Source organism: Melanerpes formicivorus, unplaced genomic scaffold (assembly GCF_026170545.1).
Source record: "Melanerpes formicivorus ecotype bairdi unplaced genomic scaffold, bMelFor1.0.p_v2 SCAF_34, whole genome shotgun sequence".
NCBI lineage: Eukaryota > Metazoa > Chordata > Aves > Piciformes > Picidae > Melanerpes > Melanerpes formicivorus.
In genome coordinates, this window is record NW_027142386.1 from 3,811,897 (window position 1) to 3,836,834 (window position 24,938).

General features: G+C 54.2%; 1 protein-coding gene across 2 annotated transcripts in view; it reads left to right on the top strand.

Moving 5' to 3' along the window:
• Positions 1 to 24,938, top strand: part of SLC23A2 (solute carrier family 23 member 2) — an 80,390-nt gene that overhangs the window by 37,760 nt on the left and 17,692 nt on the right. For both annotated transcript variants that reach the window (XM_068156484.1, XM_068156485.1), the window contains exons 3-8: positions 1,524 to 1,622; positions 6,894 to 7,010; positions 8,791 to 8,948; positions 17,880 to 17,968; positions 19,570 to 19,640; positions 21,026 to 21,207. In XM_068156484.1, coding sequence (XP_068012585.1) covers positions 1,524 to 1,622; positions 6,894 to 7,010; positions 8,791 to 8,948; positions 17,880 to 17,968; positions 19,570 to 19,640; positions 21,026 to 21,207 — 716 coding nt within the window. The remainder of the gene's footprint in view (positions 1 to 1,523; positions 1,623 to 6,893; positions 7,011 to 8,790; positions 8,949 to 17,879; positions 17,969 to 19,569; positions 19,641 to 21,025; positions 21,208 to 24,938) is intronic.

A 24,938-nucleotide genomic window follows, 5' to 3' on the forward strand; every position in this document is an offset into this window, starting at 1 on the left:
GAGTCCCCATCCTTGGAGGGGTTTCAAAGCCCTGGAGCTGTGGTGCTGAGGGCCATGGTTTGGTGGTGCCCTGGCAGTGCTGAGTAAAGGGCTGGTGGTCTTCAAGGTCTTTCCCAACCAAAACTCTTCTGTGTTGGCTGTGGTTGCTCCACATGTCTGCTCCAAAGCTGTTCCCAGGACTTGTGACACCCCAGGCACCATGGCTGAGCAGTGGATGTCCCAGTGCGGAGCCACCAGCCCCTGCCATGCCCTGAGAGCAGCAGCTGACAGCCAGGAAGGGTTGGAAGGGATCCTCAAAGGTCAACTTGTCAAACCCTCTGCAGGCAGCAAGGACATCTCCAACTGGAGCAGGCTGCCCAGGGACACATCCACTCTGATCTTGAATGTCTCCAGGGACAGGGCCCCAGTCACAGCCCTGGGCAGCCTGTCCCAGTGTCTCACCACCCTCACTGTGCAGAACTTCCTCCTAATGTCCAGCCCAAACTTCCTCTGATCCAGTTTCAAACCATTGTCCCTAGTCCTATCCCCACAGGCCCTTCTGAACAGTCTCTCCCCAGCCTGCCTGTAGGTCCCCTGCCGATACTGAAATGCAGCTCAAAACTCTGCCTGGAGCCTTCTCTTCTCCAGGCTGAGCAGCCCCAGCTCTCCCAGCCTGTCCCACAGCAGAGGTTCTCCAGCTCTCTGATCATTTTTGTTGCCTTCTCTGGAGCTGCTGCAGCAGGTCCATGTGCCTCCTGTGCTGGGGGTTCTGCTAGGCACAGCACTGCAGGGGAGGCCTCCCCAGAGCAGAGCAGAGGGGCAGAATCTCCTCTCTCCAGCTCTGGCTATGCTGCTCTTGTCTTCTCCTCACTCAGCTTCCAGGTGCATCATTGTTGTATCTGCATCCTAAGAGCTCTGCCAGTTGGGCTGCTGCTGGCTTCCTCTCATCCCCAGCTGGCACTGGCCAGGCTTTGAGCAGCTGTCTGATGTCTTTCATAGATTCATAGAATGGTTTGGGTTAGAAGGGACCTCGAAGATCATCCAGTTCCAACCCCCTGCCATGGGCCCCTGGGACACCTCCCACTAGTCCAGGTTGCTCAGGGCCTCATCCAGCCTGGCCTTGAACACCCCCAAGGAGGAGGCTTCCACAACCTCCCTGGGCAGCCTGTTCCAGCCTCTCACCACCCTCACACTGAAGAACTACTTCCTCAGCTCCAGTCCAGCCCTGCTCTGCCTCACCTTCAAACCATTCCCCCTTGGCCTGGCTCCAGACCCCCTCAGCAAAAGTCTCTCTGCAGCCTTCCTGCAGGATCCCTTCAGCTCCTGGCAGGCAGCTCTGAGGTCCCCCTGGAGCCTTCCCTTCCCCAGGCTGTGATGCCTTCCCTGGCCATGCTGTTCCAACAGGGGTTCCTCACCCTGCTTGGGATGCCTCTGACAAAAAGCCAAGTTCCAAGGGGTAGAACTGAGTGCCCTGGGGTATGAGCCCAGAGCCCATGGTTATTTTAAGACTCTGTGGGAGCTCTTTCTTGTTTCCTTGTTTTAAGGTGGTGATAAATGGTGGAGCAACCTCCAGTGGTGATCAGGATACAGAAGACACAGAGCTGATGGCCATCTACACTACAGAGAATGGCATAGCAGAGAAGGTAGGTGGTCAGAACCCATCCTGCCTCTTCCACTTCTGCCATTTGCCCACTTGCCTGAGAGGTTCTGTGTCTCTGATCAAAGCTGCTGACTTGCAGATGGGCCCTGGGGGATTTCTCTCCTCGTGACTGGTCACACAGTTTGGTTGCAGGACATGGGGAGGGAGTGACTCAGCAAGCTTTAGGGGCTGGTGGTGCACTCTGACTTGGCACCAACATTCAGAAGAGGCCATTCCTGGATTTCTTCATTTCCAGTGACCTTCTGCATGCTTTCCCCACCAAGGTCTTTCTGTCTGGGCTTCAGTTCTTGGTTGTTGGATGAGGGAACAGAGAGAGCACTCTCAGCAGGTCTGCTGACAGCACCAAAGTGGGAGCAGTGGCTGACACAGGAGGGCTCTGCTGCCATTCAGCAGCACTTGGACAGGCTGAGAGCTGGGCAGGGAGAAATGTAATGGAGTTCAACAAGGGCAAGTGTAGAGTCTTGCACCTGGGAAAGAACAACCCCATGGAGCAGGATAGGTTGGGGACTGTGGCTCTGTGCTGGACTCTCTCAGGCAGTTCCCTGAGGCCCTTCTTGACCTGAGGGGCCCAGAACTGGACACAATATTCCAGATGTGGCCTCAGCAGGGCAGAGTAAAGGGAGAGAAGAACCTCTCTGGACCTACCAACCATACTCCTCCTAATCCACCCCAGGATGCCCTTGGCCTTCTTGGGCAGCAGGGCACATTGCTGGCTCATGGGCATCCTTCTGCCCCTCAGGACCCCCAGGTCCCTTTCCCCTGCACTGCTCTCCAGCAGGTCAGTCCTCAACCTCTGCTGGTCCATGGGGTTGTACTTGCCAGGCTCTGCACTTGGCCTGGTTGGATTTCACTCACTTTCTCCCCACCCAGCTCTCCAGCCTGTCCAGCTCTCATTGAACAGTTTCCTTAGAGTAATGATGATTGTACCATAGCTGGTCAGGAGGAGCCAGGGGAGGCCTCAAAGGAGACCAATTTGGTTGTGATTTCCCCCCCCCCCCCCCAGCTTTTTGTTCAATTTTATCATTCCCCAAAGCTGTTCAATGAAATCCTGCAGGCAGAGGATGCTTTTGTTTACAGTGAGGAAGAGGATGGGAGCAGCAGCTTCTCAGCACTGTTTGGATCTACTTGGGTTTGAGGTTAAGCCTTAAAGAATCATGGAATCAGTAAGGCTGGAAAAGACCTCTGAGATCTGAGATGTGGTTGAGAGCTGTCCCTGCCCATGGCAGGGGGGGTGTGGAGTAGATGATCTCTGAGGTCCCTCCCAGCCTGAGCCATTCTGTGTGCATGAGTGGTGTGGTTAATAAGACTGAAGGGTGGGATCCATCCACAGGGACCTGGGCAGGCTGGAGAGCTGAGCTGAGGAGAACCTCATGAAGTTTGATCAGGCCAAGTGCAAGGTACCACACTGAGGTCAGGATGGGGCCTCAGCTACCCCCATGGGACAGCTGCTGCAGTGTTCCAGCAGCCTCGTGGTGCAGCACTTGTTCCTCACATCCAATCTAAATCTGCTCTTCTCTGATCTCAAGCCACTGACCCTGGTCCTGTCCCTGCAGGCCTTTGGGAACAGTCCCTCTGCAGCCTTCTTGTAGCCTCTTCAGGTACTGACAGGCTGCTCTAAGGTCTTCCTGGAGCCTTCTCTTCTCCAGGCTGAACAGCCCCAGCCCCCCCAGCCTGTCCCCACAGCAGAGGTTCTGCAGCTCTTGGATCATCTTTGTGTCCTCCTCTGGTTCCTCTCCAGCAGGTCCATGACTCTCTTGTGTTGAGGGCCCCATGTCTGGACCCAGCCCTGCAGGTGAGGTCTCACAGAGCAGAGGGGCAGGATCTTCTCTCTCCAGCTCTGGCCACACTGCTTTGGATGCAGCCCAAGCTGCCCTTGGCCTTCTGTGCTGCCAGTGCCCATTGCTGGCTCCTGCCCAGCTTCTCCCCCACCAGCATCCCCAAGTCCTCCTTTGCAGGGCTGCTCTGAACCTCATCATCCCCCAGCATGGAATGATACTGAGGATTGACCTGACCTGAGTGCAGGACCTTGCCCTTGGCCTTACTGAACCTCATGAGGGTCTCTGAGTTTCAGCTTTGAAACAGACCTTAAAGAGGTGATTCTGACAGAGCTCTGTTGCTGTTGCACTTGAAAAGAAGGTGAGGAATGCCAGGATGTGCTGTCACATCCTCTGTCTCTTCCAGACAATCTGCTTCTATGTCCCAAGGACATCTACAACCATCCTGCTGCTGCTGGTATTTGATGGCCAGATGTTGGCAGCTGTTGATCTGCTCCTGTCTGTGATGGCTGAGCTTATGCAGCACACTCAGACTGGAGTGGAGAGAGACACTCTGATGAAAGCCTTGAGCAGAAGGTGTCAGGATGAAATTGTGCAACTAAGATAAGTGATCTCTAGACATCAAAGCCTGTCTTCATGGCCTGCTTTCAGCCAGACCTCATTTTTCTCCCTTCCACGTGGTGGAGCTGTGAATGATAGATGAAGAATCTCCTTAAGGAGACCAAATCTGCTTCAGTTCAGTCTTTGCTGTGTATTGAAATGCAGCTCTGAGGTCTGCCTGGAGCCTTCTCTTCTCCAGGCTGAGCAGCCCCAATTCTCTCATCCTGTCCCTGGAGGGCAGGTGCTCCAGTCCTTTGTGGTCTCCTCTGGACCCTCTCCAGCAGGTCCAGGTTCTTCTTGTCTTGGGGGCCCCAGAGCTGGACACAGCCCTGCAGGTGAGGTCTCCCCAGAGCAGAGGGGCAGGATCCTCTCTCCATCTCTGGCCACACTGCTTTGGACGCAGCCCAGGCTGCCCTTGGCCTTCTGTGCTGCCAGTGCCCATTGCTGGCTCCTGCCCAGCTTCTCATTCCCAAGTGCTTTTTTAAAGGGCTGCTCTCAATTTCGTCATCCCCCAGCCTCATTCTAAGCAATTTCTTCCTCCTCTCCACTCTCAGTCTCCCCTCTCCCAGCTCAAAGCCGTTGTCCCTCATCCTGGCACTCCCAGCCCTTGTCCAAAGTCCCTCCCCAGCTCTCCTGGAGCCCCTTCAGCTAGTGGAAGGTTGCTCTGAGGTCTCCCTGGAGCCTTCTATAAGATTACCTAAGCATAACTCGTGGACTTGTTGTGATTTTTGAAGAAGTGAAAACCATGAGAGGCAAAGTCATGAGTCTGGCAGAGAGCCTGGGCTTTGTGTAAGCCTTCTCCAGACGAGTTTGTGATGTTCTGCTGGGGCTTAGGGCAGAGCACTCCTTGCATAAGGGTAGTTTTTGGTCAGTTGAGCTTGAAAGTATAAAACCTGATACTTCCTCCTTGCTTTTGCTGCTGGGCTTTGGGGCTTGGAGCCTTGGCTTTGTGTTCTCACAGGCATTTGGAAACCAGAGAGCTTGAACAAAATGGTTGCACTTGGTGGTGAAGAGGAGATGACTGAGCTGAGTCTTGCTTTGAGTGGGAATTCTTTAGACTGGAGATGAGGAAGAAATTCTTGCCAGTGAGGGTGGGGAGACCCTGGAGCAGGTTGCCCAGGGAGGCTGTGGCTGCCTCCTCCCTGGAGGTGTTCAAGGCCAGGCTGGATGAGGCCTTGGGCAGCCTGGGCTGGAGGGAGGTGTCCCTGCCCATGGCAGGGGGTTGGAACTGGCTGAATTTGGAGGTCCCTTCCAGCCCAACCCATTCTGTGAATCTGTGAATTCTGCAGGGATTTGGAGCTGTGGCTGTTTGTGGTCAGCTCTCTGTCAGCTGCCTGCAAATCAGAGCAGATGGGAAGCCAGGATGTGGCCTTGCTTCAATTGCTGCCAGGCTGGAGGAAGCCCTCTTGGCTGGGGATGTGTTCAGTTGTCATGATTAGCATTTGTCTTGACTGCTGCAGTGTGGAGTGGAAGCAAACCACTAACTGTTGTGGTTGGAGAAGGTTAACCAAGACTGCTCCATCCTCACTCACTTGCAGTGACTGTGAGGAGAAGCTTCCTTGCCTGCCACTTGGGTCTCCCTTGCAAGGGCAACCATTCTGCTTGGGCAGCAGCCAGTGCCAACTCTTCCACTTAGTTCCCATTCCTCCCCTTTGCTTCCCCCCTCCCCTTTCTGTCCTAATAACCCCATTTTTTGGGGACACTTTATGGCTGCCAAATTGTTTAGGTCATAAGGAAGCAGTTGCTGGAGGAAGGAAGCAGGGAATGGCTTCCAGGGTAAATGTTTGGTGCAAGCTGAGTGGTGGCAGCTCATCAGCAGAGGTAAAAGGCTCTAAAATAGAACAAATGAGCATTGATGTTCTCTTTGTCCTCTTTATCAATGATCTGGGTGAGGGAATGGAGGGCACCCTCAGTCAGGTGGCAGATGGCACCAAGCTGGGTGGCAGTGTTGAAATGCTGGAGGGTAGGAAGGCTCTGCAAAGGGACCTGGCCAGCCTGGGTCCATGGCTTGAAAACAGAGGGATGAGATTCAACAAGGCCAAGGGCTGTGTCCTGCCTTTGGGTTACAACCACCCCAGGAAGGCTGCAGGCTTGGGGCAGAGTGGCTGGAAACTGCCCAGTGGAAAAAGCCCTGGGGGTGCTGGGTGTCAGCAGCTGGAGATGAGCCAGGGGGTGGCCAAGAAGGGCACCAGCAGCCTGGCCTGGAGCAGCAATGGTGTGGGGAGCAGGAGCAGGGCAGGGATTGTGCCTCTCTACTTTGTGCTGCTGAGGCTGCACCTTGAGTGCTGGGTTCAGTTTTGGGCTCCTCACTCCAAGGAGGACACTGAGGGCTGGAGCAGGGCAACAAAGCTGGGGAAGGGGCTGGAGAGCAGAGCTGGGGAGGAGCAGCTGAGGGAGCTGGGAGTGATTAGTGAGGATGAGGGGAGACTTTCTGGCTCTCTCCTACTCCCTGACAGGAGGCTGGAGCCAGGTGGGGGCTGGTGTCTTCTCCCTAGTATCAGGTGACAGAACAAGAGGAAATGGCCTGAAATTGTGCCAGGGGAGGCTTAGGTTGAAGAAGAGGAAAAATTTCTCTGCTGTAGGAGTGCTTAGGGATTGAAACAGACAGCCCAGGGAGGTGCTGGAGTCACTTTGCCTGAGGGTGTTCAAGAGATGTGTGACCATGGTGGTGTTGGGTTGCTGGTTGGGCTCCATGGTCTCAGAGGCTTTTCCAGCCCCACCAGTCCTGTGATTCTGTTCTGCCAGCCTTGGTGCACCTGGGAGTTGGCTGACAGCTCAGGTTCAGTGTGTTTCCATCTAACAGTACCTTGCTGTTGCTGGCTGTGTCCTCTCCCACTTCTTTTACCCTCCCAACCTTTCTGCCCTCCCTGTCCCAACAGAGCTCCTTGGCAGAGACGCTGGACAGCAGTGGCAGTTTGGATGCCCAGAGAACTGACATGATTTACACCATTGAAGATGTCCCTCCTTGGTATCTCTGCATCTTTTTGGGCCTGCAGGTAGGTTTGCAAACAGAGGCCATGTTGCCCTTTCTCACCTTCAAGCCTTGTTTAGATTTTTCCATGCAGTTCCTCATAGATCCATAGAATGGTTTCAAGCTCATCCAGTTCCAGCCCCCCTGCCATGGGCAGGGACACCTCCCACCAGCCCAGCTTGCTCCAGGACTCATCCAGCCTAGCCTTGAACACCTCCAGGGAGGAGGCAGCCACAGCCTCCCTGGGCAACCTGGGCCAGTCCCTCCCCACACCTCTCTGTGACCATTTTGTTGTCCATGTGCCTTCAAATGGTTGAAGCATTGAATGAGTTCCTTCTGAAGTTCCTCACAAAGCTTGCTGTGTTGGTAATGATGCACACAGATGGCATTGGGATGAAAGGGACCTTCCAAGGGCATCCTGTCCAAGCCCCCTGCACTCAGCAGGAACACCTCCAACTGGATCAGGCTGCCCAGGGACACTTCAAGTCTGATCTTGAATGTCTCCAGGAATGGGGCCTTGACCACCTCCCTGGGCAGCCTGTCCCAGTGTCTCAGCAGCCTCACTGTGCAGAACTTCATGGGCTGATACATTCATAGAATGGGTTGGGTTGGAAGGGACCCTGAAGATCACCCAGTTCCAACACCCCTACCATGAGCAGGGACACCTCCCACTAGATCAGGTTTCTTGAGGCCTCATCCAGCCTGGCTGATCTCCAAAGGTCCCTTCCAACCTCAGCTTGCTGGGGTCCTGTGGGGAGCTGGACCCTACTTCCAGCTCAGCCACTCACTCATGTGAAGCAGAGCAGCTCCTTCCAGCTGCTTTCCCTCTCTCCTGGCAGTAACCTGTCCCCCAGGAATGCTGAGCATGCCAGTCACATCTGTGAAGTATGTGGAGATCTCCAAACAAACACATTCCAAACACCTGCAGCCCAATTTCCACCCTGCCTTTCCTCCAGGACAGGCAGTTCAGTAGGGATGATGTTTTTACTTGCATTGTTGAGCATGGAGAAGGCTCCAGGGAGACCTTAGAGCAGCCTTCTGGGACCTCAAGGGGCTCCAGGAGAGCTGGGGAGGGATGTTGGACAAGGGCTGGGAGTGCCAGGATGAGGGACAGTGGCTTTGAGCTGGGAGAGGGGAGGCTGAGACTGGAAATGAGGAAGAAATTCTTTGCAGTGAGGGTGGGGAGAGACTGGCACAGGTTGCCCAGGGAGGCTGTGGCTGCCTCCTCCCTGGAGGTGTTCAAGGCCAGGTTGGATGAGGCCTTGAGCAAGCTGGGCTGGAGGGAGGTGTCTCTGCCCCTGGCAGGGGGTTGGAACTGGATGCTTTTTGAGGTCCCTTCCATCTCAATGCATTCCATGAAGCCATGACCATGGAGACTGTTTGTTTGCTCCATGGATCTGGGCTGAAGGGCAGTGAAGGCTGCCTGGTTTCTGGCACGTGGGAGCTTTGTTTACATCCCAGCTCTGTGTGCTCTGGGTGCATTTGTTAGGGGATGGTTTTTCACATGGCTGGACATGAATGGAGTTGTTTTCTGTCTGAGTTAGAAGCTGTTTTCAGCTCAGTCACCTGGACACCTCCTCAAGAGCAGTGGCCTTGCAGCTGTGTAAATCCCTGGATTGATCCCACAGAGGCAGTGCTCGACTAGCAACAGCCTCGTGGTAGCTCAGGGTGGAAGAAGCAGGAAGGGAGAGCTCTGGGGGGCAATTCAACAGCAGAAATACCAACTGCAAAAGCACAGGTGGTCAGGAAGTGATTTCCTTGCCAACACTGGCTGCAGTACTCACCAGGCTTTCTTCTCTCCACAGCATTACCTGACCTGCTTCAGTGGAACCATAGCAGTGCCCTTTCTGCTAGCTGATGCCATGTGTGTGGGGTTTGACCAGTGGGCCACCAGCCAGCTGATTGGGACCATTTTCTTCTGTGTGGGCATCACTACATTGTTACAAACAACTTTTGGCTGCAGGTGAGGCTTGGCATTTGTTTCCAGTTGTGGGGATGCTGATAGGAGCAGGCAGCTGTTGGGTGGCCTTCCAGTATCTGAAGGGCTGGTTCTGCCCCTCTGCTCTGCTGACACCCCACCATGCATCCATGTTGGGGGCCCCCAGCACAAGAAGGGCATGGGCCTGATGGAGAGGGTCCAGAGGAAGCCACAAAGAGGATCAGAGTGCTGGAGAACCTCCCCTGTGGGGACAGGCTGAGAGTGCTGGGGCTGTTCAGCCTGGAGGAGACTCCAGGGAGACCTTAGAGTAACCTTTCAGTACCTGAAGGGAGCTACAAGAAGGCTGCAGAGGGACTGTTTCCAAGGGCCTGCAGTAACAGGACCAGGGGAAGTGGTTTGAAATGTGGGAAGAAGCAGATTGAGATTGGATGTTAGGAACAAGTTCTGCACCATGAGGGTGGTGAAACACTGCAACAGGTTGCCTGGGGAGGTGGCTGGGGCCCCATCCCTGGAGATATTCACAGAATCACCAAGGTTGGAAGAGACCTCAAAGATCATCAAGTCCAACCTAGCACCACAGACCTCATGACTAGACCATGGCACCAAGTGCCACATCCAATCCCCTCTTGAACACCTCCAGGGATGGGGACTCCACCACCTCCCTGGGCAGCACATTCCAATGACCAACAACTCTCTCAGTGAAGAACTTTCTCCTCACCTCCAGCCTAAACTTCCCTTGGTGCAGCTTGAGACTCTGTCCTCTTGTTCTGGTGCTGGTTGCTAGAGAGAAGAGACCAACCCCTTCCTGGCTACAACCACCTTTCAGGTAGTTGTAGAGAGCAATGAGGTCACCCCTGAGTCTCCTCCTCTCCAGGCTAAGCAACCCCAGCTCCCTCAGCCTCTCCTCACAGGGCTGTGCCCCAGACCCCTCCCCAGCCTTGTTGCCCTTCTCTGGACACCTTCAAGTGTCTCAATGGCCTTCCTAAACTGAGGGGTCCAGAACTGGACACAGGACTCCAGGTGTGGCCTAAGCAGTGCTGAGCACAGGGCACAATGACCTCCCTGCTCCTGCTGGCCACACTGTTCCTGATGCAGGCCAGGATGCCATTGGCCTTCTTGGCCACCTGGGCACACTGCTGGCTCATGTTCGGGCAGCTGTCAATCAGCACCCCCAGGTCCCTCTCTGTTTGGCAGCTCTCACTCTGCCCCCAGCCTGTAGCTCTGCCTGGGGTTGCTGTGGCCAAAGTACAGCACTCGGCACTTGGATTTGTTGAATGCCATCCTGTTGGCCTCTGCCCATCTGTCCAGTTGGTGGAGGTCCCTCTGCAGAGCCTTTCTACCCTCTTAACTGACCAACATCTGCTCCCAACTTGGTGTCATCTGCAAATTTGCTGATGACTGACTCAACCCCCTCCTCCAGATCATCAGTGAAGATAGTAAAGAGGATGGGGCCCAGCACTGATCCCTGGGGGACGCCACTGGTGCAAGGCAAGGCTCTGAGCAACCTGCTCCAGTGGAGGCTGTCCCTCTTGACTGCAGGGGGGTTGGACTTGGGTGACTTTTGGAGGTCTCTTCCAACCTAAACCATTCTATGATGCCAACAGAAAATGGACCAACCCTCTCTCCACTGCTCAAGGTTTGTCTAAGGAATAGACTCTCTGGCTGGAGGAGCTCTGTCAGCAGGGAGCAAAAGGCAGGCTGACAGCAGGTCTGTTGGTAGATCAGCTTCTCATCTGCCAAAGACTTGAGGCTTTCCAATGTAATCTTAGTTTGACTTAGCCTTGGTTACCTTTCTTACCTTTTGTCCTTGGAGTTAAAAAACCCCTTTATTTTTGTTCAGTGCCTTGCTCAACTTACAGAAGGGCTCTGCTGCTGGGTGGGAAGAGCTCGTTCTGCTGACTCAGCAGCACAAGGAAAGCTGTTGAAAGAGAAAACTTTCTTTCCCCCAAGGTATTTCCTTTCAGCCAAGCCTCCCTGCAGTTCACAATCATCTTTTCTGCCTGATTAGCTCTTTGTGCTCCTCCAGCAGCTGGCCTCTAGCCCTGCTCAGGCACTGAGAAGCAGCTCTGCTGAAGGAGCCCAGGGCAGAGCTGTGCCCTTTGGCGTTTTGAAGCTCTCTCTTCTCTCACAGGATGGTTTGGGATGGGAGGGAACCTGAAGATTATCCAGTTCCAACTTCCTGCTGTGGGCAGGGACACCTCCCACCAGCCCAGGGTGCTCAAGGCCTCATCCAGCCTGGCCTTGAACACCTCCAGGGAGGAGACATCCACAACCTCCCTGGGCAACCTGCTCCAGTGCCTCCCCACCCTCACTCTAGAGAATTTCTTCCTCATTTCCAGTCTCAGTCTCCCCTCTCCCAGCTCAAAGCCATTGTCTCTCATCCTGCCACTCCCAGCCCTTGTCCAAAGTCCCTCCCCAGCTCTCCTGGAGCCCCTGCAGGTACTGGAAGGCTGCTATAAGAAGAGTGATGGCTTTCCTCCCCCCACTCCTCTCCATTTGTGCTTTCTGTAGGGAGTCAAAGGATTGTTGGCCTAGGCAGGGCCTGGGAGATGAAGCACTTCATTGCTTGGCATGGAGTGTGCCCTCCCTGGGGTCACCACAGTGAGCATCTTCCCATTCTGTAACAGTGCAGAGCTGTGGGTGGAGATGAGCTGAAAGGGGAGCTGGGTCATCCTGTGCTCCTGCCAGCTTTCTTCTTCTGCCTCACATTTATCAGAGGAAGTGTTTTTGTTATGCTTCCTGAGACTTGGCTGTCGTAGAGTCACAGAATGGTTTGGGTTGGAACAGCCCTTTAAGCTCATCCAGCCCAACCATCCTCTGGCTCTGCCAAGGCTGGGGCTGAACCATGGCCCTCAGCACCACACCTCTGCAGCTTTGAAACTCCTCCAGGGATGGGGATTCAGCCACCTCCCTGGGCAGCCTGGGCCAGGCTCTGAGAATCCTTTCTGTGAAGAAGTTGCTTCTAATGTTGAACCTAAACCTCCCCTGGGGCAGCTTGAGGCCACTTCCTGTCATCCTATCACCTGTTCAGTGGGAGAAGAGCCCAACCCCCACCTGGGTCCAGCCTCCTGCCAGGAAGTTCAGAGTACCAGAAGGTCTCCCTCAGCCTCCTCTGCTCCAGACTCAACACCCCCAGCTGCCTCAGCTGCTCCTCCCCAGCCCTGTTCTCCAGATCCTTCCCCAGCTTTGTTGCCTTTCTCTGGACCCTCTCCAGCACTTCACTGTCCTTTGTGGGGTGAGATCCTGAGACCTAAAGTTTGTCAGATATGGGGACTCTTTCCCTGACTAATCTTGGGCCCTTTCTCTTTGACTGCAGAGTCACCTGGGACTCTTTCAGAAGCTGATGTGGTCCCCACCAGCCTGAAATGCTCTTTTCCTTCTGTATAATGCCACCTCTGCCCTCCCTGCTGCTTTGGCAGCCACTGAAAAGGGAAAGTCCCACTTGCAGTGGGAAGTGAATGTTGATAGACTGGAGAGTCAGCTGTGTTGGGGTCTGAAAAGAAGTGAGGAAGTTTGGATCTGGGAATAAAGGGCTTGGATCCACAGTGGTGTGGTCAGCAGGAACAGGGCAGGGATTGTCCCCCTGGACTGGACAATGGGGAGGCCACACCTTGAGTGCTGGGATCAGTTTTGGGCTCCCCACTCCAAGAAGGACATTGAGGGCTGGAGCAGGGCCAGAGAAGGACAACAAAGCTGGGGAAGGGTCTGGAGAATAGGGCTGGGAGGAGCAGCTGAGGGCCCTGAGATTGACTAGCCTGGAGAAGGGGAGGCTGAGAGGAGACCTCCTGGCTCTCTACAGCTCCCTGAGAGGAGGTTGGAGCCAGGTGGGGGTTGGTCTCTTCTTTCTAGTATCAAATGATGGAAGGAGAGGAAGTGGCCTGAAATTGTGCCAGGGGAGGGTTAAGTTAGAGAGGAGGAAAAATGGCTTTGCTGCAAGGGTGGTCAGGGATTGTCCCAGGCTGCCCAGGGAGGTGGTGGCGTCCCCATCCCTGGGGGTGTTCTGTAAACCTGTGGCCATGGCACTTGTGGCCATGGTTTGGTGGCCATGCTGGTGCTGGGTTGCTGGCTGGACTCAAGAGGTCTTTCCCAACCTAAACAATTCTGTGATTCTGTATTTAAGGAGCAAATGTCCATGGCTGAACATTTAGAGCTTGGGGTTGTGGCTTTGGGCAAGGTTGGGAAGGGGCTGGAGCAGCCATGGTCTGGAAACAAGATTTTCAAGTGCTTAGTGGCAAGTCTGTCCAGGGCAAAGCATTTGAGCAAAGAAATCCTCTGTGGTTCCCAAAGGTCAAATTCCAGGCTTTCAAGGGCCTTAAGGATGGATTTAGCTCAGTTAGGAGATGGAGTTGTGGTCAGTTTAGTCCCCATGCTCATTTGAGGAATTCAAGCTATTTATCAGATTATGTAAGAAGCCAAAAGCTTTGGCCAGGCTTCAGGGTAATTAGTGACTGAGACAATCACCCACAGCTTTCACACCTCCACAGCTCAGCTTTGTTACTGTGCCCATCTGTGCTGAGCATTCTGACATCAGTGTGGGATGGGAAGGTAATGAAGACATTTCCTGAGAAGTTTGCACTGCATCAAAAGTTTCACAGAATCCCAGCATGGTAGGGATGAGAATGGACCTCTGGAGCTCACCCAGTCCAACCTCCCTGCTCCAGCAGGGCTTCCCCAGCAGCTTGCCCAGCAGCACAATGCCCAAGGTGGGATTGGAAGCTCTCCACGCAAGAGACTCCACAACCTCTCTGGGCAGCCTGCTCCAGGCCTCCAGCACCCTCACACCAAACAACTTTCTCCTCCTCTCCAGGTGGAACCTCCTGGGTTCCAGTTTGTGCTCATTGGCCCTTGGCCTGGCCCTGGGCACCACTCAGCAGAGTCTGGCCCCAGACTCTTGCCCCCCACAGCTCCTTTAGCTGTTGCTGAGCATTGCTCAGCTCCCCTCTGGGGCTGCTCTTCTGCAGGCTCTCAGCCTTTGCTCCTCACAGAGATCCTCCAGGGCCATCATCATCTTCCCAGCTTGCCCTGGACTCTCTCCACCAGGTCCCTGTTGAACTGGGGAGCCCAGGACTGGACCCAGTGTTCCAGGTGTGGTGTCACCAGGGCAGAGGAGAAGGGGAGAGCTCAGCAGGGCTGGTGCCAAAGTTGAGCAGTGTCACCTTTCATACAGGAAATTCCAGTGATGCCCAGTGGTAGGCTGGTGGTACCCAGCTAGAAACCAGTGCCTGGCACAGCAGTGGGCAGAGTGCTGTGTAAGTTGTGCTCCAAACTGCAGGAAGGGACTGAGCTTGGATGGCTGATTCACAGAGCAGTACAATCATGGAGGCTGAAGAGGACATCCAAGATCATTGAGTCCTAACCAGCACTGCCAGACCACCACTGAACTGTGACCCTCAGCACAACTCCATGGTGTGGATGCAGATTCCAGCACTTCCTTGGGCAGCCTATTCCAGGCTTTAACCACTCCTTCAGTGAAGAAATTGTTCCTCATGCCAAACCTAACCTTCCCTGGCACAACTTGAGGCTGTTTATTCTCAGCCTTTTAATGGTTACTAGGGAGAAGAGCCCAACCCCCACTTGGCTCCAGCCTCCTCTCAGGGAGCTGTAGAGAGCCAGGAGGTCTCCCCTCAGCCTCCTTTTCCCCAGGGTCAGCACCTCCAGGGCCCTCAGCTGCTTCTCCCCAGCTACTTTGCCCTTCTCTGGCCCTGCTCCAGCCCTCAAAGTCCTTCTGGCAGTCAGGAACCCAACCCTGAGCCCAGCTCTCAAGCTGTGGCTTCCCCAGTGCCCAGCCCAGGGGCACCATCCCTGCCCTGCTCCTGCTGCCCACTCCATTGCTGCTCCAGGCCAGGCTGCTGGTGACCTTCATGGCTACCTGGGCCCCTTCTGGCTCATCTCCAGCTGCTGTCACCCAACAGCCCCAAGGCCTTTTCCTTTGGGCACTTTCCAGCCTGGAGCCTTCCTGGGGTTGTTGTGAACCAAGAGCAGGACCCAGCCCTTGGCTGAACCTCATCCCATTGGCCTTGGCCTGGTTCTAGGTTTTTAAAAACCAAAGCAAAAAAAGGCTTTTTTCTTCCTGCTTAGGCAGAACAGAGGCACAATTCTGCCCCTTTTGCTCCCCCATCCCTTTGCTTCCTCAGTAAGACTGAGCAGGCAGCTGTTCCAGACCTTCTAAGACCTTCTGATGCAAGCTGTGTGCAGGGGATTTTAGGTGGTACACAGCTCCCAGTCTGCATCCAGGTCTGGCTCTGACTGATTTCATCACTGGAGAATGTGTTTGCAGGGTGTATTCACAACACCTCTGTGGGGGACACACAGTCCTGTGTGGGTGGTACAGAGGAGTAACAGCTTGTTGGAGGTTTTACACATTCTGCCCTGGGCACCACCTTGCCCAGTTTGCTTAATGCACCTTGAAAAATAAGGTGAATCATGCCCTGGTTGCTACCAACCCTTTCTTAGCAGAGATAAAGCTCTGAGCTGAGCTTGAAGAAGCTTGGCAGGGGCTTGCATGCCAGGCAGGTGTGCTCAGCAGGCTCCTGTCTTGTGTGAAGTCTGCAGAAGGTGTGTCACAATCCTGCATTGCTGAGGACCCCCAACCCTTCTCCAGTGGGGTAGCCTCATGCAGCAGCAGTACAGGTTAGGAGTTAACCTGCCCAGGAGCCAGCAGGGTGCCCTCATGGCCAAGGAGGTCAGTGGTCTGCTGGGGGGGGCATGGAGAGAAGAGTGTGGCCAGCAGGGTGAGGGAAGTTCTCGTCCTCCTCTGCCCTACTCCCAGCACATCTGCAATCCTGGGTCCAGTTCAGGGCTCCCCAGTTCAAGAAAGGGAACTGCTGGAGAGAGCCCAGCCAAAGGCCACAGGGATGCTGAGGGGCCTGGAGCAGCTTTGTGAGGAGCAAAGGCTGAGAGCCTGGAGAAGAGCAGCCCCAGAGGGGAGCTGAGCAATGCTCAGAGGGGAGCAAGAGGCTGGGGCCAGACTCTGCTGAGTAGTGCCCAGGGCCAGGCCAAGGGGCAAGGGGCACAAAGTGGCACCCAGGAGGTTCTGTTTGCCCCTGAGGAGAAAGTTGTTTGTTGTGAGGGTGCTGGAGGCCTGGAGCAGGCTGCCCAGAGAGGTTGTGGAGTCTCCTGGTGTGGAGAGCTTCCAACCCCCCCCTGGGCATTGTGCTGCTGGGCAAGCTGCTGTGGGTGCCCTGCTGGGGCAGGGGGTTGGACTGGGTGATCCCCAGAGTTGTCACCCCACCACGCTGGGCCTGTGTGATTCTGTGGTAGTTGAGCTCAGAACTCAGAAGAGTTGAGCTGGTAAACTTTACTACTGTTAGTAAGATGCTTCTAGTTTGATCTCTTCTATCCTTTTCCCCCAGGTTGCCCTGGTGTTCAGTGTGTGCAGGACTTTTCTCCACACAGTTTCAGGTTTTTTTTCCCCTCTCTTCTTTGTTCCTTTCCTGATCTTTACCTGAACCTGCTGCAGTTCTTTCTCCTTTTGTGGTGCTTGCCTGGCATGGAGCCCCTGCACCACAGCTGGAGCCCAGCCCTGACCACAGAGCAGTAGCTAAGAGCTGCAGGAGCAGTTGTTCCCTGGGTTGCAGTTTGGGAGCTGCTGTTGAAGAGAATCTGATTTCAGCCTGGTATTTATAGAAGGGTGCAGAGTGCACCACCCCTGCAGCTGGCTGACCTGGAGCTTTGTGATGTTTTGTGCCAGCCAGGGGTGGTGCAAGAAATCCCTGCTGGGTGCTCTGCAGGTCTTGAAGCTGTTGGGAAGTGTAAACACCAATGCTAAGAATGTCCTCTTGAGATTCTTGCAGCCTTTGTGGTTGTTGGGAGGCAGCTGGAACATCTAATCTGCTGCCCTCAGCCTCCTGGTTCTTGACACCTACACTCCAGGCTGAAGGTGTGGATGACTGCAGCTGGAGTCATGCAGAGCTACGGAGCCTGCAGACCGCACGCTGCGCTCCCAAAGAGCTGCTTACAGCTGCTGGAGTGGCAAAAGCTGCACCTTCAGCAGTCTGCCTGCTGCTTACATCAGAAGGGACATCTGTGTCCTTGTGCTGCTGAGTCAAAGCCCTACATCAGTGTCTGGGTTGTCTGTTCTAGCTGTTGTGGTAATAACTTTGGGCTGCCTGGCTCAAGAGAGACAGAGAGCTGCTGGAGAGAGTCCGACGGAGGCTAGGAGGATGCTGAAGGGAGTGGAGAAAGGCTGAGAGCCCTGGGGCTGTTTAATCTGGGGAAGAGAAGGCTGAGAAGGGGATCTGATCAGTGTCTATCAATAACTGAGGGGTGGGGGTCAGGATGAAGGGGCCAGGATCTTCTCAGTGGTCCCAGTGACAGGACAAGGAACAGTGGTAACAAGCTGGAGCCCAGGAGGTTCCACCTCAACATGAGGAGAAAGTTGTTTGGTGTGAGGGTGCTGGAGGCCTGGAGCAGGCTGCCCAGAGAGGTTGTGGAGTCTCCTTGTGTGGAGAGCTTCCAACCTCCCCTGGGCATTGTGCTGCTGGGCAGGCTGCTGTGGGAGCCCTGCTGGAGCAGGGGGTTGGACTGGGTGATCCCCAGAGTTGTCACCCCACCACGCTGGGCCTGTGTGATTAGTGTGAGGGTGCTGGAGGCCTGGAGCAGGCTGCCCAGAGAGGTTGTGGAGTCTCCTTCTCTGGAGTCTTTCAAGATCCATCTGGATGTGTTCCTGTGCGGCCTGCCCTAGGTACCCCTGCTCTGGCAGTGGGATTGGACTGGTCCGTCTCCAGAGGTGCCTCCCAACCCCTACCATTCTGTGATGCTTCTGTTAGACCTCTGGTTTGTCCAAGCTCAGTATTTCTGTGCCTGTTCTTTTCAATCAGCAATTCTCCCTCTTTCCCATTGTTCATACCCCCCAGTCAAGGATGGTTTGGAGGATGATTAATCACCAAGCTGCAGTTGACAGCATGACACTGCACATGGGGAAACATCAACATCTCTTCTTTGCCTTCCCACCAGGTTACCCTTGTTCCAAGCAAGTGCTTTTGCCTTCTTGGCACCTGCTAGAGCAATCCTCTCCCTGGAGAAGTGGAGATGTAACAGTACAGGTAAGTGTCACTCAAGTTTGTTCAGCTGTGAGATCACCTATAGTGCAACTGCCAAACCTCTGGGGATAGAAACTGGAAGGACTGAGCAAGGAAACATGCAAAAGGTGTCCAAGGCCTCATTGGATGAGGCCTTCAGCAACCAGGTCTAGTAGAAGGTGTCCTTGGTAATGGCAGGGGCTTGGAACTGGATGACCTTTAAGGTCTCTTCCGTCCCAAACCATTCTGTGGTTCTATGAATCCTCATCCCCCCCTTGCTGTCTGGTACCCTCTGATGGCACAGCAATTCCTTCCCACTACTTCAGCTTTTCAGAAAGAGCCTTTGCTGCATCTTGCTTTTGACCCTTTTAGCCCTCAGAAGGTGTCAGATGAGGCTGTCACCATAGGTCACTTCATCATTCAGCAGGTGACCTAAACTGCTGGCCACCAAATGCAGGAGCATTCCATTCCTGGGGTGCAGCTGAGCAATTCCCTATCCATCCATTTACTGGAGTGGGAAGAGATTTGGGGTTCATGGAATCACAGAATGGCTTAGGTTGGAAGGGACCTTAGAGATCATCTGCTCCAACTTCCTCCTCCTTCTCACTGACCAACCTTTCCAAAAGGGAAGATTGTTTTCTCCCTTTCCTACAGTGGCTAAATTAGTGGATAGCTCCCAGGGGACCTCAGCAAGTTCTTGATTTGCAGCCCTGCAGAACTTCCATTCTGTGTAAATCAAGGCTCATCTGTCAGAAGCAGCTTAAGGAGAGATTTATTGCAGCTGGGTTGGGCCAGCCCCGGGCACAGCTCCAGGCTGGGTGCAGAGTGGTTGAGAGCAGCTCTGAAGAAAGAGCCTTGGGGTTGCTGGGTGCTGAGCAACTCCCCAGAAGCCAGCAGTGCCCTCCTGCAGCTCCAAGGCAGCTGTGTGCTGGGCTGCAGCCAGAGCAGGGTGGGCAGCAAGGAAAGAGAGAGGATTCTGCCCCTGGGCTCTGCTCTGCTCACACCTCACCTCCAATCCTGCCTCCAGCTCTGGGGTCCCCAGCAGGAGAAGGACACAGAGCTGCTGGAGGGAGGCCAGAGGAGGCCACGAAGATGCTCCAAGGTCTGGAGCAGCTCTGCTGTGAGCACAGGCTGAGGGAGCTGGGGGTGTTCAACCAGGAGAGGAAAAGACTCCAGGGGGACCTTAGGGCTGCCTCCCAGTAGCTGAAGGGATCCTGCAGGAAGGCTGCAGAGAGACTTTTGCTGAGGGGGTCTGGAGCCAGGCCAAGGGGGAATGGTTTGAAGGTGAGGCAGAGCAGGATTAGAATGGAGCTGAGGAAGAAGCTCTTCATTGTGAGGGTGGTGAGAGTCTGGCCCAGGCTGCCCAGGGAGGCTGTGGCTGCCTCCTGCCTGGGGGTGTTCAAGGCCAGGCTGGATGAGGCAGCCGAGTCTGGTTGAGAGCTGTTCCCTGCCCATGGGGGGAAGCTTGGAGGAGATGACCTCTGAGGTCCCTTCCAACCTGAGCCATTCTAGGATTCTCTGAGGCTGTGCTGTAGTGTTAAGTGCTGGCAGGGTGGCTGAGCACCCAACCAACCAGTAAATGCCTGTGTTTTGTCTTTTGTTTCTTCTCGTCTGCTCTTTGTAAGATCTAACAGTTACAAACGGAACAGCAGAGCTGCTGCACACTGAGCACATCTGGTATCCCAGAATCCGAGAGGTAATGTGGGAGCAGCCTTTAGCTCTTGCTCTGTCCCATTCCAGTTGAGTTTCTCACCTCCCCATCCGTGTGTTCTCTCGTCTTTTGAGTTGGTAATTCCTCCCTTTTTCCACTGCAATTTCCATGTGACTATTACACCTGTGCTCATTTCATGGAAGCCTTCACCTTCTCCACCTGCTCGTGGCCGGACAGGAGTTGGTGACCGCGTTGCGAGCGCCGTGCGGCGCCACGCGCGGAGCTGAGATGAACGCTTGGTCATTTGTGCTGGCTGGCAGCCCTTCAGCTGCCCCCAGACCCCTGCCTGCTGTCACTCTTCAGCAGGCTGCCCTGTGGAAGGTGAATGTGCGCTTAGCCCAGCTGGGGAGCGTCCCCAGGCGCCTTCAAGCTGGAGCCTATTCTGCTAAGACGTTGACTCTCCCGAGAGGCTTTGCCGGAGTAGATCCAACTCCTTCTCCGCTCGCAGCACTGCGGTTCTGAACTCCTTCATGCTCTGCAGAGCCCAGGCTGAGGGTTGTGCCCAGGCATCACACCAAGAGTGGTAGATAGAGGAGTCCACCTCAGGGCGTGTGTCATGGAATTTATCTCCCATCCCGTTGCTTTGGGCTGCAAGCTTTTTCTTAATTAAAAACAAACCCCTCTCTCTTCCCCATGTTCAAACCATAGCTACATCCTGCCAAGAGCCCTGCAGCCAAGAGGGCTGACAGTCTCCTGAGACCACAACGCTGCTCTATACCAGCTTCTAAGGAGCACTTGTGAACAATGCAGCACACACTCTGCCCCTAGGAGCTAGGAGCATCACCTCCGTGGCGCCAGCAGCCCTTGCCGGTTCGATCTGAGAGCTTAAAGGTTAGCCTGGAACCCAGGTCTCCTGTCTGACAGTGTGATGTGCTTTCCACACAACTACCAGACTGGCCCACTGGTCTGTTGTGGAATAGTTTTGTGGAGAAAAAAAAAAACCAATGAACCAAAGCAAGCAAAACCAAACCAATAACTAAACCAAACCATGCGCGTTATGCTTACAGCAATCGAGTCACTTACTGCTGAGCTGGGGTGTGTGTTGTTATTTTTTTTGGTGACAAGCAGAAAGCTAAAGCAAAACCAATTGGCTGAGTTCTTCTGTCTCACTGAATTCTTTTGTTGTTAATCCAGAGCAGAAAAAAAAGAAAACAAAAAAAAACCACAACAAAAAATGAGACCAAAAATCAAAGCAAAAATTCAAAGCCGAAAAAATTCAAAGCAGAAAAAAGAAAAAGAGGCAAAAAAAGAGGGAGAGAAAAAAGAAATAGAAAAGAAATGGTTATGGAGGTTTGCTTGGGATGGGTTTGACTGAGCTGTCTCCTTTCCTTCCCCCTCCCACCCCCTCTCCCCTTTTCTTGTGTGTTCAGATCCAAGGTGCTATTATCATGTCCTCCTTGATCGAGGTGGTGATCGGCCTGCTCGGCCTGCCCGGGGCCCTGCTGCGCTACATCGGACCCCTGACCATCACCCCCACCGTCGCCCTCATCGGCCTCTCGGGCTTCCAGGCTGCTGGGGAGAGAGCAGGCAAACACTGGGGGATTGCCATGTTGTAAGTACTGCTGAGGGGGGGAGCTCCTGGCACTTGTAGGTTGGTGGGCAGCTAGGGAGCTCGGAGCGCTGGGGAAAAGGTAGAGGCTGCTCAGCGTCGGAGTGCAGCCGCCTGCAGGGCGAGGGTGGCTGGGGTCAGGGGGCTGAGAGGGAGTAGGGAGAGCAGCTTTAGGCTTGAGGAGAGGAGGGTCAGAGTGGAGATCAGGGAGAAATTCTTGAGAGGGTGGAGGAGAGACCAGGACAGGTTGCCCAGGGAGTAGCTTTAGGCTTGAGGAGAGGAGGTTCAGAGTGGAGATCAGGAAGAAATTCTTAAGAGGGTGGAGGAGAGACCAGGACAGGTTGCCCAGGGAGCAGCTTTATGCTTAAGGAGAGGAGGTTCAGAGTGGAGATCAGGACAGGTTGCCCAGGGAGTAGCTTTAGGCTTGAGGAGAGGAGGTTCAGAGTGGAGATCAGGGAGAAATTCGTGAGAGGGTGGGGGAGAGACCAGGACAGGTTGCCCAGGGAGCAGCTTTATGCTTGAGGAGAGGAGGTTCAGAGTGGAGATCAGGAAGAAATTCTTGAGAGGGTGGGGGAGAGACCAGGACAGGTTGCCCAGGGAGTAGCTTTATGCTTGAGGAGAGGAAGTTCAGAGTGGAGATCAGGAAGAAATTCTTGAGAGGGTGGGGGAGAGACCAGGAGAGGTTGCCCAGGGAGGCTGTGGATGCAAGTGGGGCCAGGCTCCCTCTGCACTGTAGGGCCGAGGGGATGCAGGGAAGGGTCTCAGTTCCTGCAGGCTCTCCAGTACCTGAAGGGGGCTACAGGAGACCTGGAGAGGAACTTTTTATAAGGGCCTGTGGTGATAGGATGAGAGGCAATGACTGGAAACTAGAGCAGGGGAGACTGAGGCTGGGGAAGAGGAAGAAATTCTCAAGAGTGAGGGTGGGAAGACACTGGAACAGGTTGCCCAGGGAGGCTGTGGATGTCCCTTCCCTGGAGCTGTTCAAAGCTAGGTTGGATGAGCAGCCTGGGCTGGTGGGAGGTGTCCCTGCCCATGGCAGGGGGTTTGGAACTGGATGATCTTCAAGATCCCTTCCAACCTAAACCATTCCATGAATCTATGAATTCAAGGAGGCAGGAAGGGACACAGCTGGAAGTCAGGTTTAGAGAGCAGAGGATTGTACTAAAAAGTCATTGCCAGGGAGTCACAGAATCAGAATGGTAGGAGTTGGGAGGGACCTCTGGAGATCATCCAGTCCAAACCCACAGGCTCACCTAGAGAAGGCCACACAGGAACACATCCAGGTGGGTTTGGAATCTCTCCAGAGGTGGAGACTCCACCACCTTCCTGGGCAGCCTGCTCTGGCACTCTTCAATTAGTGAAGTTCCTTCTCATGTTCAGATGGAACTTAGTATGTTCCAGTTTGTGCCAGTTCCCCCTTGTGCTGTCCCTGGGCACCACTGAACAAAGCCTGGAGCCATCCTCCTGACACCCACTCTTGAAGTATTGATCAGCATTGAAAAGATCCTTCCTGAGGCTGCTCTTTTCCAGACTAAACAGCCCCAGTCCTCTCAGCCTTTCCCCATCACAGAGAGGTTCCAGGCCCCTCAGCATCTCCACAGCCCTTTGCTGTCCCCTCTCCAGCATGTCCCTGCCCTTCTCAAACTGAGGAGCCCAGAACTGGACACAGTGCTCCAGCTGAGGCCTCACTGGGGCAAAGTGAAGTAGTTGGCTGGGGCTAGCTCAGTACTGTAGGAAAGAGAGAACAGTGAACACTTTAGTTCTGCTCTTATGATGCTGTTGTCTGTGCTGCTTACTCTGCAACAGTAAGTACCACTGGTGGCAGTGGCCCATTTGTCATTGTTACTGCTTTGCTTACCAGCAAGCAAGAGAGCATGGAAAAATCCATGAGTGGCATCAGTCATGAGGCAGAAGCAGACAGATTCCTGTTTAGGAGACAAAAAGTCTTTGAGAGTGAATTTCCCAGGATCAGAGGATGGTTGGAGGGGACCTCCTGAGATCATACCTGTGCTGCTGTAGGTGCCAGGCAAAACAAAGAACTGCCTTTAGGGGTGTGAAGGGGAAGAATGGGATGAAGAGGAGACAAAAGCTTCCTGGGAGGTGCTGTGTCTCAGCAGCCAGAGAGGGATAGAAAGCAGAGTGTAGAGAGCAGGGAATTGGCTGAAGGGAACTGCAGAGAATTGCTCTATTCAGTGTATGGGAACCAACTCTCTGCTGGCTCTGGAAGCAGTAAGAGTGGATTTAACATCATCTGCCCTACATGTCAGGGCTTCTGCCGGCCTGCACAAAGGTAAAACTTCAACTAAAGCCAACAAGGATGGATTGGGAGAGTAGTTAAGGGTTGCAGCCAATTCTCAGTTCACCTGAATTCCACTGTTCATGCAACTAGTGCACAGCCAGCTTGGATGAGGCTTTGAGCAACCTGGGCTGGTGAAAGGTGACCCTGCTCATGGCAGGGGGCTGGAGCTGGATGATGAAAGCAGCCCTGAAGAAAAGGATCTGGGGGTGCTGGTGGATGAGAAGCTCAACAGGAGCCAGCAGTCAGCACTTGCAGCCCAGAGAGCCAAGCAGAGCCTGGGCTGCAGCAAGAGAAGTGTGGCCAGCAGGGCCGGGGGGGGATTCTGCCCCTCTGCTCCACCCTGCTGAGACCACAGCTGGAGCTCTGGGTCCACTTCTGGAGCCTCTATGCCAGGAAGGATCTGGAGGTGCTGGAAGGTGTCCAGAGAAGGGCCACGAGGAGGAGCAGAGGGCTGGAGCTGCTCTGCTGTGAGGTCAGACTGAGGGAGTTGGGGTTGTGCAGTCTGGAGAGAAGAAGGCTCTGAGGAGACCTAATTGTGGCCTTCCAGGATCTGCAGGGGGCTCCAAGAAAGGTGGGGAGGGACTTTTGAGGGTGTCAGGGAGTGACAGGACTGGGGGGGATGGAGCAAAACTAGAAATGGGGAGATTCAGATTGGCTGTGAGGAAGAAGTTGTTGCCCATGAGGGTGGTGAGAGCCTGGCACAAGTTGCCCAGGGAGGTGGTGGAAGCCTCATTCCTGGAGGTGTTTGCAGCCAGGCTGGATGTGGCTGTGAGCAACCTGCTGTGGTGTGAGGTGTCCCTGGCCATGGCAGGGGGTTTGGAACTGGCTGAGCCTTGAGGTCCCTTCCAACCCTGACAGTTCTATGATTCTATGGTCTCTAAGGTCCATTCCAAACCCAAACTATTCAGTGATTCTGGGAATGGTTTGATTCTGCTCTGACTAATCTGTTTGCACAGCACTTTGAACACACAAAGCATTCTCTGAGTGCAGCTTATGGTGGAGAGGGCTCTTTCATTTCTTTTTTTCTTCTGGATGTCAGCATCAGTTCTACTTTTGTAACTCCATTACATCAAGCAGCTGACCCAAAGGAAGGATTTTCTTCCCCTGTTAAACGAATTCTCTGCAAGTTAGGACTGATGTTAAATCAATCCAGCAGACCTTTGTGGAGTTGGACATGGAAACCTGCAATTAAAGTTGACATTTTGCAGATGGAAAAAGCAGAACTAAAGGAAATCAATCCATTAGGGATGAGGATTTAAATGTGACCCAGTCAGTACTGCTGGCTTCTGCCAGGCAAAAATGTGCACTGGGGAGTTGCAGAGAGCTCCACAGCCATCCAGAGCCACTCCAAAATAACTTGATGTGGCACCTGAAATTGGCTGGGCTGCTCTGATGAGGCAGAACTGCTGCACTGCTCTCTGGCCCAGCAGAATGC